The 18110-nt window shown below is 43.4% G+C and overlaps 1 protein-coding gene across 1 annotated transcript in view; it reads left to right on the top strand.

Moving 5' to 3' along the window:
• The window catches only part of DIPK1C (divergent protein kinase domain 1C), a 386763-nt gene that overhangs the window by 345619 nt on the left and 23034 nt on the right, over positions 1-18110 (top strand). Inside the window, exon 3 of the mRNA XM_086965226.1 lies at positions 1818-1982. Coding sequence (XP_086821352.1) covers positions 1818-1982 — 165 coding nt within the window. The remainder of the gene's footprint in view (positions 1-1817; positions 1983-18110) is intronic.

Here is an 18110-nt window from a genome sequence, read left to right as displayed (position 1 = left end):
GTGTAGGGATTTCCTCTGTATCTAAAGCATAAGGCTTAGGTTAGCAATAATTAGATTAAAAAGATCGTGTGGCACCCGTGCCTATTTAGGAAGGCTGTGGTGTCTCAAAACGTGTGGTATATATAAAAATAGCGTAGTGTGCTATGTGTGGTTTTAAAATTTAGGTCTACATGTTTCAACCATTTCAAAAAGATTCTATTGGTTCCACGGGGCAGGAGTGAGAGGAAACCAAGTAGGTTTAAAAACAAGACGAGCAGAAGCCGCAAGTGACGGACACTTGCCGTCTTGGAACTCCCGCTGCCCATGAAGCAATACCTTAACGCTTCACGTGTTTTTCCTGATTCAGGATAAAACACCACTTTTTTCACAAGACCATAATTTGTGGTCTTTATATTGGACGTGGGCTGGACGCGCCTTAGCGTGTGCGGACCACCCCGTTCAAAAACACGGTCCTGAAGAAAACCAATAGAACTTTTTGAAATGGTTGAAACATGTAGACCTAAATTTTAAAACCACACATAGCACACTACGCTATTTTTATATATACCACACGTTTTGAGACACCACAGCCTTCCTAAATAGGCACGGGTGCCACACGATCTTTTTAATAGGGACAAATCACTCAGGAATAAAGTCTTTGTAGTGAGCAGCTTTGCCCCTTTTTAACACACCTTACACAATTTTTTTCTCACATATAAAAAAACAAAGAACCCGCTCCACTGTAACCAGGTGTCGCAGCACACCCCATAGGCATTCGGCTTATGGGGTGGGACCCCGATGATGAAGCATGTCACCAACTAGGTTGGTGAGTGAGGGGTCTTCTCAAAAAGACATTTTTTGTCCGGTTCAAGGTTGGGACACTTATTGCTAACCTAAGCCTTATGCTTTAGATACAGAGGAAATCCCTACACTGTATACCTTGCATCTAGGGGGTACTCCTCCATTGTTGTTAAAACCTGGTCTTAAACAGGCGAAATGCAGGGCTGAACCATATTCTAGTAAATATGGTGCAGCCCTATGCTTCTAAAGTGAAACGCATGTCATTATACTTCTTGGCTTAACCACATCTTTCGCCACTTTATTGTAAATATGCCCCTCAATGTCACCATATTCAGCTATATTCTCCTGCGCCTTTTTCAAACTTCAAAGAGAAAGGCATTGTCATAATGGCGTAAACTGTGGCTGGAATAATAGCAGGAAAATCTCGAGAGGGAGTCTACCATCTCATTTCATAGAGTCAATTAAACAAGGCTACAGTTGAAAGGAACTATAGGAAACAACCTGCCAGCATTATTCTAAAATCTTCAACATAGAAGTGACAGGTTACATCACCCAGTGTTAAAATGCAAGACCACCCCCTCTGTCTTTACACCTTTACTGAAATAATGCTTAGAGCATATGAGTGAGTCACTGCATGACTCATGTTAGAAGCTATTACATTTTCTGCTGTGAAAAATGATGTGATTTGGCATTTGTTTCCCTTCGCTTTACTACCAAGTTAGGAGCTCATCTATTTTTTTATCGATGGGGAGACCAATTCCTGTGACCAGAAGAAGGGCCAGGAAGTGTAGGACAGGAGAAGACCACTTCTGGCCAAAGCAGAATAGGGATAGCAGGGTGGTGGAGAAGGATCTTGATTGTGTAACCCTTACAAATTTCACAATTGATTTTAGCATTCAAATCTGTTGTCGTCGTTGTTTTTTTGTGTTTTGTTTTTACCAAAATGCTTGCTTAAGAAACTTGCACAAATATTACCCCACTGCCATTGCTTCTGACCTCAATTCTCCCAAAAAATAATGTTACTATTTTGGTTGCAGGTAGTGGCCATTGACATGGACATGGCGTTTTTTGAACCCAAGATGCGTGAAATCCTGGACCAGAACTGCACGGGCGATGAAGACTGCAACTTCTTTGATTGTTTTTCCAAATGTGATCGAAGAATTAATAGATGTGGAGCTCAAAGGGTCAACAATAATCTGCAAGTAAGTGGTACCTTTTGATATTCCTATTCAAAAAACTGAATAGCCTGCTCATTTTTTTTAAATATATTCCTATTTCACCCCCACCTCGGTCTTCTTTCCAAACATTATTACAAGGTTTCCTGCTTTTGCTGCTAAGCAACAGATCTTAAAATCGAGGAGTATTACATAATCATTTTTCTACCACTTGTGAAAACAGTACTTCAAGTACAAAACAAAAAGATATTGCTAAAAAAACATTGGGGCATATTTGCAAGGGGGTAGTACCTCCAGAAAGTCACTTTTAGTGATGATCTGATGGCGAAATACCCTTCTCCTTATTTACAAAGCTGCGCTAAGCCACTGAACGTGGCTTAACGCTGCCTTGTAAATAAGGACCCTCTTTACGCTTCACTTAGCTTGAAAGGCATGTGCAATGGGTGTTGCAATGGCCGTTTTGACGCAACAACCATTGCTTTTTGACGCTGCCCCATATTTGCAAGGATGGGGCAGCACCGAAAACTAAGACCAGGTACACATAGAAACACCAAATTGTCTTTATGGTTTAAATATCTGTGTTGATTTTAAACATGCAAACATCTCCATGTACATTTAGCTGTCGTCAATCATGGACCAAACAGTATAACCGGACAGAGCCAATTGAGGCATAAGCTCAGCATTCGAAACAGAATCGGCCAAGTGCACGCACATGGAGGAAGAATTGGAAGAATAAGAAAAAGAGAAAAAGCAATCCCCTTTCCCCAGGTACCCCACTCCTCCCGTCCAGTACCCCCTATCCCCCACTAACCCTCGTCTCTTCCCCCAACAATGCTAAGCCCTTAGTGACCTACTTAACAGTCTTCTTCTGTGGCTCCGTGAGACGCAGCAGCCTAAGATAAAGGGGACATGTGATTTCTCAGAATTCAGTGGCCAAGAGTGACAGAAATGGGTGCCAAAGGTAGTCATATGTGAATCCCTCTCCTGCCATAGTGAGTGACAGTTTCTCCATCCCGAGCATGTTCCATAATCAGTGAAGCCATCCTACAAAAGAGGGTGTGGTGGGCGTGCGCCAATTTGTAAGTATGTTTTGTTCTGCTGAAACTAGTGCAATAGCCATCTGCCTGCCTCTGTGGGATTTTAAAGGGTAGGTCAGGGGATTAGAGCGACCTGGTAGTACATAAGCCAGGAAGCACGGGATTCTGTCTCAAAGTGCTTGTCCACTTCATCCAACACTTGAGCCCAGTAGGGCTGGATATGTACGCATTCCCACAACAAATGCACCAGGTTGCCAACCTGGCCACAGCCATGCCAGCAAGTCGCCTCTCGGTTGCGGTCCATCGCATGCAGTCTTTCTGGGGTATAATACCAATATGTTACAACTTTCATGAATGTCTATGTGAGCCCCATGTGGTACGCAGTGTCGGGCCCTATAGTATATCTCCTCCCATTCTTTGTGGCTGAGTGTCCTGCACAATTCTCTCTCCCACCGCACCCTGGCTGGATTATGTGAGTATGCCCGGGAGACCTGTAACATTTTGTAGAGGTCGGAGATGAGCTTGGCATCTGACGTGCAGGTGATGAGCCATCGTTCGTATGAGGAGAAACGTCTATCTGCAGTTACGCGGACCTGCGGTTGTAATGCTCAATGCCGCACCTGTAGGTATCTTAGTTGTTCAGTCTCCGGGAAGCCGTACTCCTGCTTAAATTGGGAAAACGGAACAACCCCCTCAGCTCCATACAGGTGATGCAAGAACCGGCAACCAGCAGGCCTCCAATGTGCAAAGGCCGCCCCTTCTGCACCCGGGGTGCAATTGGGGTTGTCGACCACTGGGGTGAGGGGAGATGGGAAGGTTGTAAGATCGTGTGTAATATTAGTGGCGTCCCACACTTCAAGGGGAACCTGTGTTATGTGGGGGGGAATACAAGTTAGGGGGCCTGTGAGGCTTGCACAGGAAAGGAATTTCCTGTAATGGTCTTGCCGCCACCGCCTGGTCTTGAAACAGCCAATGTTTCTCTGATTCTCATCTGCTCCACTAGACTAGGTATCGCAATTGTGCCGCTTGAAAGTACAGCTGGAGATCGGGGATTCCCAAACCTCTCATCTCCTGGGAAAGCGCCACCAGGGTTCTCCGCATTCGTGGCTTCGGACCATTCCATATAAACTGGGCCAAGTCGGATTGCGTCTGTCGGATCCATCCAACAGGCGGTAGGAGAGGGAGGGCACGGAAGAGGTATAGTATCTGGGGCAAAATAGTCATTTTGACCGCCGCAATTCTACCTAACCAGGAGAGAGGGTAATTCTTCCACTGACCAACTTCGAGTCGGATTTTCCCGTGAAGGATATCGTAGTTGGTGGTAACCATGGCAGGAATTGAGGGGGACAGCTGGATTCCCAAATACGGGATTGTATCCACCGCCCATTGAATGGGAAACAGGCTCTGCAGATATTCCCGGGTGGAAGGGGACAGCGAGAGAGCCAAGGTTATCAACTTGTCTGCGTTCATTTTGAATCTGGCAACCCGGGCAAATGCGTCTAGGTCTGCCAAGCACACCGGCAAGGCTATCCTTGGATTAGTTAGTGAGATCAACACATCGTCTGCATATAAGCTGATTTTGTGGACATAGCCACCAAACTTGATCCCTTCAATTGCTGAGTTCTGCCCCATTTTCTGAGCCAGTGTCTCCATGTACAGGGCAAAGAGAAGGGGTGATAGTGGGCACACCTGCCTTTTGCCCCTCTAAATGGTGAACCTAGAGGAGGTGTATCTGTTCACTCTGACCGTGGCCGTAGGGAATCTGTAGCAATTAAAAATAAAGGTGCAAAATTTCTCCTGTATCACCACCCTCTCCAGCACTTGCTCCAGGTAGGGCCAATGAACGCGATCGGACGCCTTTTCGGCATCTATGGCCAACATCATGTATTCCCCGGGCACCCGAGTAGCTTTCTCTATTGGTTGGAGAATCCGCTTGGTGTTATCTGGCGTCTGACGTTCAGGAATAAAACCTGCCAGGTCCGGATCAATGAGGCCGGGCATATGAAGGGCTAGACGAGTGGCCAGAATCCCTGTATACAATTTAAGGTCGACATTGTGAAGGCATATTGGGCGATATGCCCCGCATTTAGTTCTATCCATCCCAGGTTTAGGGATGACTACTATGGAGGCTCCTAAGAGGTCACTCGGTATCGCTCCTCGTTCAGCAAATAAATTAAACAGTCGGGGAAGAATTGGGACGAGCACCGCACAAAACTTCTTGTAGAAAATGGAGGAAAAGCCGTCCGGCCCTGGGGCTTTCACCAATTTAAGGCGAGAAATACTGGCGATGACTTCCTCCGTTTGGATATTTCTATCTAGTTGTTCGGCCTGAGCCGCTGTCAGGGAGGACAGGGAAACCGAGCTATTTAACGGGCTCCCAGTATAGTGAGTATCATAAAAGTTACAGAATGTTTCTGCTATATCAGCGTCTTCTGATACGCAAGTCCTATCAGACCTGACAATTTCTTTAACCCCCCCCCCTTGTTGCTGACGGACCTCTCGCAACCTGTTGGCCAGCAGGCGCCCACACCTATCTCCCCCGGTATAATAAGCGTGTTGCAGTGTTAGGGCCTCGAACTCTGCTCTGCTCTGTCTTGGTCGAGCACCGTTAATTGGTGGCGCAGAGTCTTAAGCTGTCGCCACACTCTCGGGGCTCCCGTCCTCTGGTGCATCTGCTCCAATTTATGGGCACGCTGTGTGAGCTCATCGCGCTTACGCTGGCGCTCCCTATTGTCAGCAATAGAGAGAGCAATACATTCCCCCGTAACAACGGCCGTCAGCGCTGCCCATTGGGTTTCAAGGGTCGTATCCGAGTTTGCATTATGGGAGAGGTAGTGATCGATGGTGCCTTGTATGTGCTTAACGACATCAGCCCTGTGTAAGAGAGTGTCTCCTACTGCCACTCTTAATTTCCTTAAATGCTTTTTATACTCACTAGTATTTACTTAACTGATGGGAAATTAATGTCAGTTTGGTCCCTTGAGGACCCTTTGAAAAAAGGATATCCATGTCCTCTTCATCCTGGTGATCCTTAGCAATGGCCCATTCATGCCCATAGTGTTTTTCTTACTCTTGTGAATCTTTGGAAGAAAGCCAATAGAGACAGTATACCATGCAATAAAGCACATGTGATAATGAACGATGAGAATAATTCTAGTGACACCTGGAATCTGACACCTGTTTTTATTTAGATTTAGAAGTCTGCAGTGTGACAAAAATGTATTCTTGCAGAAATTGTTACTGATGTGTGTTTTTAACTTTGTCTCTTTTTGTCCAGCGCATCAGCAACAGTTTCCTACAACTGAATATACATTTAAAAAGTAAAAATACCAGGTCGTACAGGCAATTCTCACAGCCTGCGTGACCTGGCATCTTTATTGGGTGCGAAAGAATCGGCAAAACAGTGGCATTGTCAGCATGTGATAGTTAGAGGGCATCGATGGCATAAGCATTTATCGGATCCGTTTGGGCAGTGGGTGGTGTCACGCGATGCAGCCTCGCATAAAACACGATGGGCTCTGGAGCTTATTTATTTTCAAATTAAGCACTGACAAGGCCTTCTAGAGTGTTTCCTTGGTGCATTATTCCACAATGTGTCAAAAGTGAGAGGTATATTTACTAAGATTTTGCGACTTGTTTGTGTCACAAAAGTGACACAATTCGACAGAAAATCTTTTTTTACTGATTTACTTTAATCAGCACAAAACTTATTTTACGCTAGAAAATCACTTGAAAGTGGCGCAAAGCAGCACATAGCGCTGCTTTGCATTATTTAGCACCACAGTGGTGCTGCACGGGTGGTCCTAGGGCGGTGTGCTTGGGCGTTCCCATGGGACCACCCACGGGTAGATGCAAACCCCGATTAATAAAAAAAGTAGACAGGGTGTTGCTTCAAGAAATATCACCAACTTGAATCAGGCGCTGTGAGAGGGAAATGCTTTTATTTCTCCTTTCTTTTCTGACTTGGCATGTGTGCCGCACTGTACAGCACACATGCAAAGTTTGAAAATGTCAAAGCTAGTCTAAGCATAGTATTTTGTACTGTAAGGGTATCCTTCCTGTGCAAAACCTATGCTAGACTCACGCAGACACCCTTGCACTATGGTGCAAAGGTATGTATGTGGTGCACACCAGCACATTTCCACACCAGCTCTAGGTAGAGGAGAGTAGAGTGCTTTTTTTCTATGAATTTGGCACTTTCCAGCTCTCTCCTGCTTCACAGAGCAGCATTCACGGCTGCTGCCCTGTGGCGCTTGATAATTTAGTAAATCTGGGCCTAAGTGTCAAGTGTACAGCTGGATTGCTGTCATCAACAAAGTATATGCGCTGCATGCTGTTGAGCTGGACGTTATGGTTGAATCTCCTCTTCCCTCGTCTGATGAGCCGACAAGTGTCAGCTTCAGAAGCTCATAATTGAAAAAGGCCCCATTGCGGCATATCCTCAGGTAATTTGTGTCTTGAAGTCTCTTCTCAGCCAGGGAGGTCACCAGAGGAAGTAGCAGTAAAGTGGGAAACACATCTGAGCAGTATTTATCACTCTAATTTATGCACAGCAGTAGATTCTTCAACACAGTGCACACTTTTCCAAACTGTATATGTTTCCATCATGTATTTCTTATAGGAATCCTGCAATTCTCATGAGAATTACATGAGGACGAACATTGTATGTGGTACCCGGATATAAAATACTCGTAAGATGCCAGCTCCAACGTTTGACCATCCAGCCTTTAAAGTCACAATAGACATTGCTAAAATTCAGTGCTGGCTCACACAGGTAAGGCCGCTGGGGCACAGTGGGAGCGGGTCGGGGTGGGGGGTGGTAGATGCCAATAGACAACGGGATAAGTAATATTACATAAATAAATAAATAAATGAAACCACTTACTTTGCGCTCCTCGCATCGCCGAAGTGGGGCGGCAAGTGCAAAGTAAGTAGTTTTATTTATTTATTTAATATTACTTATCTTGTCGTATGTCGACTTCAACCACCACAAACCCTGCCCCACCGCCGCTCTTACCTGTGCATGCCGCTACTGCTAAAGTTGCACATTCGACACCATCACACATCTGGTCTCCCATTTCACACAATGGGGCTTACTTACAAGCCCCTTGCACCGCAGGCGCATCACTTTTTTACCAGGGCTAGACCAGGAACCCAAACCAGCCCTGGCAATACATCTGGACCGGCCCAGGAAGGGGGGCATGCTCCTGAGAAGCACTACTGGCTACTTTCGCACCCATGCTGCTTTTGTTAAGAGGACCGATACTGCAGCACTACTGCAAATCCAGCCCCTAGTTCTCGAAAACCACCCCCCACTGTTCCAGTACACCAGGAAAAAGCCCAGTGCCTGCCACGGCCAGTCTGGTTCTCCTTTATACATGAGAAAAATGGCGTACGGGTGGAGCAAGGGGCTTGTAAATAAGCCCCAAGATATTTTCTGCTCGAGCCAAGTTTCGCGCGAGAGTGCTTGCTGTAACCATGACGAAAACATTACTTACACGTAATGTCCTTAGTCAAATAACTGGGGTTTAAACAAGACGTTGAGTTCCATATAAATCAAGAACATGGTGGATAATTATTCAACAATAAGCATTAAGAAAATATTCTTTTATAATATTCTTGCAGTGTAGGTGATATTGTGATGCTCAAGAGAGAAAATGATTCACATTCTAAGGACGAGAGGCACATATTATCTGGAGCTGTATTACAGAAACAATTTGCTCTATTCTGCTATGCCTTATAGAACGGAAATCAGCAAATATGTTTTTCCCTACTCCATATTACAGAAATATTTTGCACTAACCCACAAATGAGCAAATGGATTGTGGAATCATTGCATCAACTTAAATCGTACTCTTGTTTTGTCCCAATAATACCTTTCCAAAAAACCCCTAATCCAATATCAACCAATGTAATAACAAAAATGTTGAGCAAACTGATTTTACACTGTTTTTACGTGAAAAATGGAACAGTTTCATTGCCTAAAATCTAATCCAACCTTTCACTTTGATAACTGAAGATAATGTCCATTCTCCACTTTATCGCGTAATAATAATAACGAAAAAACTATTTATGAAATAGCGTTTTCTCCATTCTCTATTACACAGACATCACAAATGGTGAAAATGAGTAGGCAGTGTTGTTTCTATGCCTGAGCAAGTTTGTGTGCTAAAGCTCCAGGAAAGAGTTTCTAGTAAATCGGTGTTGTCGAAGTTGGACTCTTTTTTTAAAGTAGAAGGACTGATGCTAACTTCCATTTGGTGGGAAAGATACATGAGGAGAACATTTGGTAAAAGATGGTTAAGGGATGTTTCGCAAAGGTACTGGAGCTAACTGAAAAATCTTGGGGATCCAGGGTCAAGAGAGGAACCGGACTCAGTTTCAAGAAGCATGTTTTTGACATGATCAATGGCGAGGTGTGAAAAGAATGATAAAGTAGGGATGTTAGTTGAGTCTACTGCTGTGTCTGGAATAGCATCTATAATGCTCATTGTAAACATCGAACACTGGGTCAAAGGTTGTCCGAAACAGTATGTGCTTGAAAAGTTACTACCGACGGACTTGATCTTATCCTGGAAGAAAATTGCCAAAGAGTTACAAATCCCTTGGCTGATGTTTGTGTTTACGACCTCTGGAGGTCTAGCAATTTTTTTCACGGTGGCAAACAGTTCCTCAGATGAGTTTTTTGAGGCATCAATATATGAAGTGTAAAGAGGTTTTATTTCCTTGAGAATTAACTCTTTATAGATTATCAACAACTGTTTATACGCTTCCCTTTTCATAGAGCCATGGTGATGTATCCTTTTCCTCTCCAACCGATAACAAGTTTGTTTTTGAAGCCTAAGGCTTTCTGAAAAACAGGGCTCGGAAGGCTTAAATCTCCAGGTTTTTTTTTATCAGCGCCTTGTACAGTAATAATGCCCAACTGTTTCCTTTCCTGTTCCTCTTTGCCTCAACATTCCAGGCAAAAGCCCAATATCCAATAGGTACATGGGAAATGGCAAGGGTATGAGAAAGGGAGGAAGGGAATGCAGAACCAGATAAGGAAGGACATAGAAGATATGCTATATGACAAAATGCATATGAATTAAAACATGACACATCTCCCTTCTTAACAGTATTTGAACTATGTCATAAGTTAATCATCACCTTATGCACAAAGGAGCTATAGGGGTAGAAAACAGGTCATCCCCCACTCAAAATCTCATACACAGCATTGGACCTGTTCTCCTTCTCAGATCCACACCTAGATACTATGTTATCTGTAGAGGCAGCAGTCAAAATTATATCGTCTGTACTTTCCGGATCTGGGTCACCACTTTAAAACACAATCTAAAATTCAAACTATTGCGTTGATTCCAACTGATGTTACATCCACACTCTCCCTTCCCTAATGTGAAGAGAATACTTCCAGTGAGTGAGAAGATATATGAAAGGAAAAAAATCTGAGAGGGCTGGTGGTGCCTCACCGAAGTAACACCATGGGGGTAAGTAGGAAGGTACTCGCCTGCTACATCAGGTTCTCATCATCAGCAACCACCAAACCTGAACATAAATTGTGAATGTGAAAATAAAAAAGAGTGAACACTGGTGCCAGGATGTCAAACACTGCCTGTACATCAGTAGGAAATCCATGGTACCGCAGGATCAACCCCACAATGAGGACTACAGGGCCTGGACCATAGCTCCGCCTGTCCCAAATTAAAACCGGGCTAGATCACACTGGCTATCGGACTTGTATTCAGTGCTGTGTGTCTGCCCATTTAAAAGCCAACATGTTTCATTGCCCAAGGAAAAACACACAGCAATTTCTTCAGGGCGTGGGTTCTGTCACTCCACCCTGCACCAATTTAACTTTTATTTTAGAGTTCCTACAGGAGACAAAAGTAGAAAACAACGCAACATGCTCAGTTGGCACCTGATCACTAGATCTACTATTTCCATTTAAAAGCACGGGATGTCAAAAATATTTACCGGGATATAACCCATTCCGGGCATACCTGTACCCGAACGTGAGTTTGTGCTAAGTCACTATCTCACTGGTTATCACATGCACTGCCACCGTCGGTCTGTAAAACATAGGGCCATATTATCAACAAAGGGCGATACATTATTGCCGCTTTTATCGGCAGGAAACTGCCGCTAAAGCGGCGATAATGGGCTTGATAATATGCCCTTGTAAATTCCCATAGAAGCCCAGGTTAACACCAGAACCTGGGCTTCTATGGGAATTTACAAGGGTATATTATCAAGCCCATTATCGCCGCTTTAGCAGCAGTTTCCTGCCGATAAAAGCAGTGATAATGTATTGCCCTTTGTTGATTTGTTGATAATATGCCCCATAGTGTGTTAAGATGAATCATAACAGTATCATAACAAAACATATACTTTACATGGCATGTCTCACTCTCTGTAAGTCAGACTGTACTCTCTCTCCTATTCTCAAACTCGTTGTGTTTGAGGACCTCATTCAGCTATGTTCTCAAGATTAATGCCTCACACCACCTCCATCTTCGTATTTAAATCCTCAACTTGTTATACTTTATTCCCTTTGTTGAGCCCTCCGTGACAATTTACCGGTTGGACAATTTCTGCATTACAGCTGGAATTGCTCATCATTAGAAGAGTTTACTGAACAAGCTCAGGACCTCTCTATGAATTTGGAAGATTAGACAGGCAAGAAAACGAGCGCTTAACACCCCATGCGCTGCCCTGTTAGAGAGGACACCCAAGAGTAGAGGAGAGTGTATCCCAGTGGTCACCACTTTTGGACCATTGTCCACCAAAATCAGACAGATTATCAGAAGGCATTGGCATTTACTCAGCACGAAGAATATGAAAATGCCCCAACCTCGCTTTGCCTTCAAGCGATCAGCCAATCTGCGTGACCGCTTAGTTCACTCACGGCTGAAAATAGAATCACAAGAGACTAATGTGCCACAGGGACATTTCCCATGTGGGAACTGCTCGGTCTGTGAGCTCACAGCATCGGTTAAAAGCGTTACCGTCGCAGGGAACAAGACATAGTTTCTGAACAAGTTCAGCAACTGCAATACCACCAACGTTATCTACAGACTGACGTGTCCGTGAAACCTACATTATATAGGTCTCACGACACGTATAGTCAAAATAAGGATACAGGAACATTTGAGTGCTCTACGCATGTGGAAATTCACAACAAAACTGATGCAGCATTTTCAGGCACTTAAACACACACCGAGAGAAATCCGGTGGGTAGTGCTCGAGAAGGTAGTGGACGACCATTACAACATTGAAAGCAGACTGAGCACAAGGGAAGCACGTTGAATCTACCAAGAGAGGGTGGACCAACAGGGGCTGAATGACCTCATTGAATGGGGCAAAGTCACTGCCTAAATCAGTATACCTGACCTTCAAGTAGCCCATACTTCATGCAAGTGCACTAGCTACAAGGGCACAAACAGTTGTGATTGAGGTGTCTCCTTAAACCTGTAGTGAACTACGATATGGTGGGAAGAGGGTTTGATTACACCCTGTTCAAGGCAGGCCCTTCATCGTGGGTGGTATCAGACCTTGCAAATGGTACATTGTCAATAGCAGGACTCAATAAAGTTGCAGCCACTCAATAAAGATGCAGAAGGACAACTGACCGCTCCTCATTAGGAATAGGAACTTCTGGTTGCCCAAAATTGAGAGGCCATATATCAGTATTGTGACACCAAGATAATGTATTGTAAACTAAGAGTTTTTTTACAGCCCCAAAATGGTGTTTTGTACGGACTTGTGAAAGAGGATACTATCCCTTAAATTATGTATGCTCCTCGTTGATTTATTTAAATCAAAAACAGTTGTATAGACATAGAGCTTTTGCTCCAGGTTTGTGCGCCGGTATACAAGGAAATTCTATATCATACATCAAATATGGCATTTATAGTACATTTTGAGATGGTGCCCGGGCTCACGCCTACAGGTTAGAATTAACCCTGGGTAAAGCACTACGCTACGCTCACGTAGTTTGTGAAGTTTGCGCAACTTCGCACTACGCGAGCTGCACGTAGCACAGTGCAAACATGTGTAGCATAGCGTAGTGCAGCGGTCATTTTTTGCTTGCTGGCGGTCCTCAAAGTCAAGTTGGCGACCCGAGCAAGCAAAATTACATCCTCGCAAGACTTTTTCCTTGTTCGCGATGGCGAGCATTGAAAATAAACCTCCCGGTGAGATTCTCAACGCGGGGAGGTCAGGTATCTCATTGCGAGTGGTCACACATGCTCGCGACAGCTCGCGATGAGAAACTACCAGTCCGCGTTGAGAAAGCTGCAGCTCGAGTAAAAATCTACTCGAGCTGCAGAAAAGTACAGCTCTCACTGTGCAAGATGCCATTTTCAATGATTGCACAGTGCCGGATGCTTTTCCGCACTGTGCAATCATTGAAAACGACATCTTGCACAGTGCGAATATGCTACTACGCAGTTTGCGAAGTGCTACGCATAGGTCGCGTAGTGCGAAGTGCACTTTGCGTAGCTTCGCGTAGCGCTACTTCGTGAACTACGCCTACCCCTAGTTAGAATGGTACTGAGAATCACGTGACCCGCATGATGACGCGGCAAGTATGCACCCATACAAACTCCTACCGCGTACCGAACCCGGTAGGTGCTGAGTTGATGCGATACACCTACGAGATCACGGTAAGTGCGGGGTGCTTTTTTAGAGCTGGAACTAGAGCCACACTAAGATCTAGAAGTAAGGCCATGATGGAGGGGAAGGCTAAGATGAGTGAATACGATGCGAGGCACGCACCGCTTCTAAATGGGCTCTTTTAAAGAAGGAGAGCTGAGCTGCCAGTTACACTCCGCACTCATGGCAATAAATGTGTTATCACCAGCTAGTAAGTGAGAAGTGTAACAAAAGACAGTACTTGTGTTGGCTTTTCAATGTTAAGCGTATGCGTTATTATACCACAAAGGAAATTCTGTTTAACAAGTTAAGGATTTAAATACGAAGTTGGAGGTGGTGTGAGGCATTAATCTTGAGAACATAGCTGAATGAGGTCCTCAAACACAAAGAGTGTAAAAATAGGAGAGAGAGTACAGTCTGACTTACAGAGAGTGAGACATGCCATATAATGAATATGTTTTGTCTGATACTGTTATGATTCATCTTAACACACTATGTTTTCCAGACTGACTGTGGCAGTGCGGTTGATAACCAGTGAGATAGTGTCTTAGCACAAACTCAAGTACGGGTACAGGTATGCCCAGAATCGGCTTTATCCCGGTAAATATTTATGACATCCCGTAGTTTTTGATGAACATAGTAGATCTAGTGATCAGGTGCCAACTGAGCATGTTGCGTTGTTTTCTACTTTTGTCTCCTGTAGGAACTCTAAAATAAAAGTTAAATTGGTGCAGGGTGGAGTGACAGAACCCACGCCCTGAAGAAATTCCTGTGAGTTTTTCTTTGGGCAATGAAATATGTCGGCTTTTAAATGGGCAGACACACAGCACTGAATAAAAGTCCAATAGCCAGTGTGATCCAGCCCGGTTTTAATTTGGGACAGTGGAGCTATGGTCCAGGCCCCGTAGTCATTATTGTGAGGTTGATCCTGCAGTACATTGGAATCCCTACTGATGTACAGGCAGTGTTCAACATCCTAGCACCAGTATTCACCCTTTTTTTCTTTTCACATTCACAATTTATGTTCAGGTTTGGTGGTTGCTGATGGTGAGAACCTGAGGTAGCAGGTGAGTACCTTCCTGCTTACCCCATGGTTCTACTTCGGTGAGGCACCACCAGCCCTCTCACATTTTTTTTCTTTCATATCTCTTCTCACTCACTGGACAAATTCTCTTAACATTAGTGGAGGGAGAGTGTGGAGGTGACATCAGTTGAAATCAACGCAATAGTCACCGTGTGAACAGGTCCAATGCTGTGTGTGAGACTATAAGTTTAGCATCAAACAATATTTTGCCTGACAGTACTCTAGACCTTGGAGCAATTTTCACACGGTTTTCTATAGTTTGGCTTATCACTTGCTGTAGGGCTATCATAGTCTACAGAGCTTTTTCCTGTCCTAGGCAAAATAGTTTCCATAGCTCGTGGTTTTGAGCTCTTTTCATTTACCCTCAAATTCTCCTCAATGAACATCCCACTGTCTGCTACACTAGGTTCTTTTATAAAATCATGTTCCGTATCTCTTCTGCACTCCCCCGGCATTTTTCTAATCCCCTCATTAGTGCATTTAGAAAGTCTCTTCATACGCCAACATTTACCATCTTGGGTGATGACACTTACTTTGCTAATTTTAGTCAGCTTGGTGTGTTAAGAGAATTTGCTCCTGCCCTTATTCTGCTGCCCCATCTTATTCTCACAACATCACTCACAGATATATTGTGTGGATTGACTTTATGTGCCACATCTTATTGTCTCTTTGACATGCACTAATTGTCACTAACATTTCTTCTGACAACATTCATGACATGTTCATTTATTACCTTGTACCTAGAGAATTTGAGTTTAAACCACCAAGGAGAGATCAATGAGGTGGGTTGTCTACGTTCCATAAGCCGAAAAGGTGATACCCCTGTGATTGTTTGAGGAGTGATTCTACAGGCCCACAACCTTTTGCGAATAGATAAAAAGAAAGGAATCTTTCCTACCACAGTCAAGTGTATACTTTCCTTCAAATAATGATTAAATCGTTCTACCAAACCGTTGTATTGTGGATCATATAAGGCTGTATGTACATGCTTTATCCTTTGAGTTTGGAGAAACTGTGTCATCTGATTAGAAATGAACTGCACACCAAAATGAAATGCACACCATTGTCTATAACCAATTTCTCAGAAAAGCCTTCTCTACTAAATACCTTTACATGGTGACTCCATTTGAGGAGACAGTTTCGCAGTTTCACTGGTGGAATACATTTGTCATTACGAAACAAGAAATTTCTATTCATAGATAATTCAGATGCAACCTGGGCAAAGGAATGTAAAGGACTACAAGATATTTTTCATTAATTCAAAAATCTTTATTTTGGTTAAAACAAACCTTAAAGGAGTCATAGGCATAAAAACAATACAATCTCTAAAAACAACCAACAGTGAGTCGTGTGCATCAATACAATATCCCAAAAAAATATCAATTTCCAAGTTAAAACAGATCATAAGAGCTTCTCTAAAGGAAACCAACGGTACCAGACATTTTCAGTTACAAGCCCACTATAATATTCAGTCCATCCTGGCTCGCACAGTGCAAGGAAAATGCAGTATTAAAGTTATAAACAAGAATAAATAGTAATAAATACCAGGTACTATTATTAGTTAATGTTACTAGCAATATTAAAAACATATTAAAAACGTCTAAAATTTAAAGGGTATTGCATCCATTGAGTTTAGCAGAACTGGGATGTACGAATAGTTCAATTTCGTGCCCGCCAATAAACACAGAACCACTTTACATCAATATTATTTTAGTGTCCAATATCTTGTCCTACAACACAGATTGTTACAGTTTCAGACCTCGTCTTCTTCATACTATTGCCACAGCAAGGAGATATCGACTTAAGCTGAATACAATAGTCTGTGTTGTTTCACCTTTAAACACTCTTTCTGCTTCCTTAATATGTCTGAAACCTAGAAGGTGACAAATAGGTTTTAGCCACTTCTTCCTAATATGATGGTATGCCGTGCAGGAGAATAGGACATGAGCCTCATCCTCCCTTGTGCCAATATCACACAGTTCGCAATTTTCAGACATAACATTCCCCATAGAGCCCTTATTACATGCCCATTTTGCTGTGCTAGCTTTAATTTGGAGAATGCCATAGCGGAACTTCAGATACAATGCTTTTGCTGTGGTTGGTAAAATTTCGTCCATAAAACATTCAAATTTACTTTATATTTTCGCAACAAGGAACTTAAGGGTCAGTACTCCCATTTTTGGGTTATGTATTATGGAGTTTAGGACAGATTCCCAGAACCTTTCCCGCAATACCTTTTTACAGGATAGGGTCAGAGAACCGGGGTCTGTCCAGTAATGATATAACCCCAACTTAAGGAACCAATTCTTGATATGGGCCAACCACACCAACCGAGTCGTGATCCTTATTTCCATTATTTCTTTTAGTGCTTCTCTGTAGTCAACTAATTTGTCCGTTGACCACAGGCGTATCCAATATATCTAAAATCGCATGGTCATTAGAGTGGTGTATATTCAAATCCAGAAAAAGAGGGGATAAGGGGGTGCGATGTGGTACTGCTAGTAATTGTCTAAAAAAGATATTTTCATGTACTTAAAAAGCATGTTTGGCAGTATGGCCCCATAGTTCCGCCCCATAAAGTGTGGCAGATTGAGCTTTGTACTTAAACAGCTCCATTGCGGGGGATACGGCTCTGGTATAACTATTCCTGTGCCTTCTGGCTATAGGTGCTAGGTTTTGTGTTAAAATGCTTTGGATTTATCAATTTGTGGCTTCCAGTTCATTTTTGCATCAAGTGTGAAAAACCCAAATAGTTAAAACTGTGCATGTGCTCGATCATTTCATTATTAACAGTAATTAATTTTTTGAAACTCTTATGGGGACTAATTGACATGTACTTTGTTTTAGACAAATTAATCTCCAGCTTCTTATCCACACAATAGGATTGAAAATTATTGAGCAAATTCTGTAATCCTCTTGGGGTCTGGGAGATTAAAATAGTGTTGTCTACAAATAACAATGCCGCACTGCTTGACCACCCAACTTGGGAGAGTCATGCTCGCAGCCCAAGAGGGAGTCCGGTATGTCATTTACATACAAGGAGAAAAGAGTCGGCGGCAGCACACAGCCTTGCCTGATGCCTCTCTTTATATCTATACTCTCCGATAGTTCTCCATTTGGGCCCCACCTCACCCTTGCATAATTGCCCTCGTGCAGCCTACTAATTTGTTCGAGTATTTCCCCAGGGACACCCTGGTTCCTTAGTCTTATCCACAGGCTGCCTCTGGGGACAAGATCGAAGGCCGCTCTGAGGTCAACGAGAGCCACGTAAAGGTGGGAGTTCCTAATATTAATGTATTTCCATATCAAACATGAAAATCTAAAAACTTGATTGAATGTGCTAATTTTCCCTCTAAAACCAGCCTGGTGCTTAGTTAAAAT

Source organism: Lissotriton vulgaris, chromosome 4_1 (assembly GCF_964263255.1).
Source record: "Lissotriton vulgaris chromosome 4_1, aLisVul1.2, whole genome shotgun sequence".
Classification (NCBI taxonomy): Eukaryota; Metazoa; Chordata; class Amphibia; order Caudata; family Salamandridae; genus Lissotriton; species Lissotriton vulgaris.
This window is presented reverse-complemented; position numbering and strand designations above follow the sequence as displayed.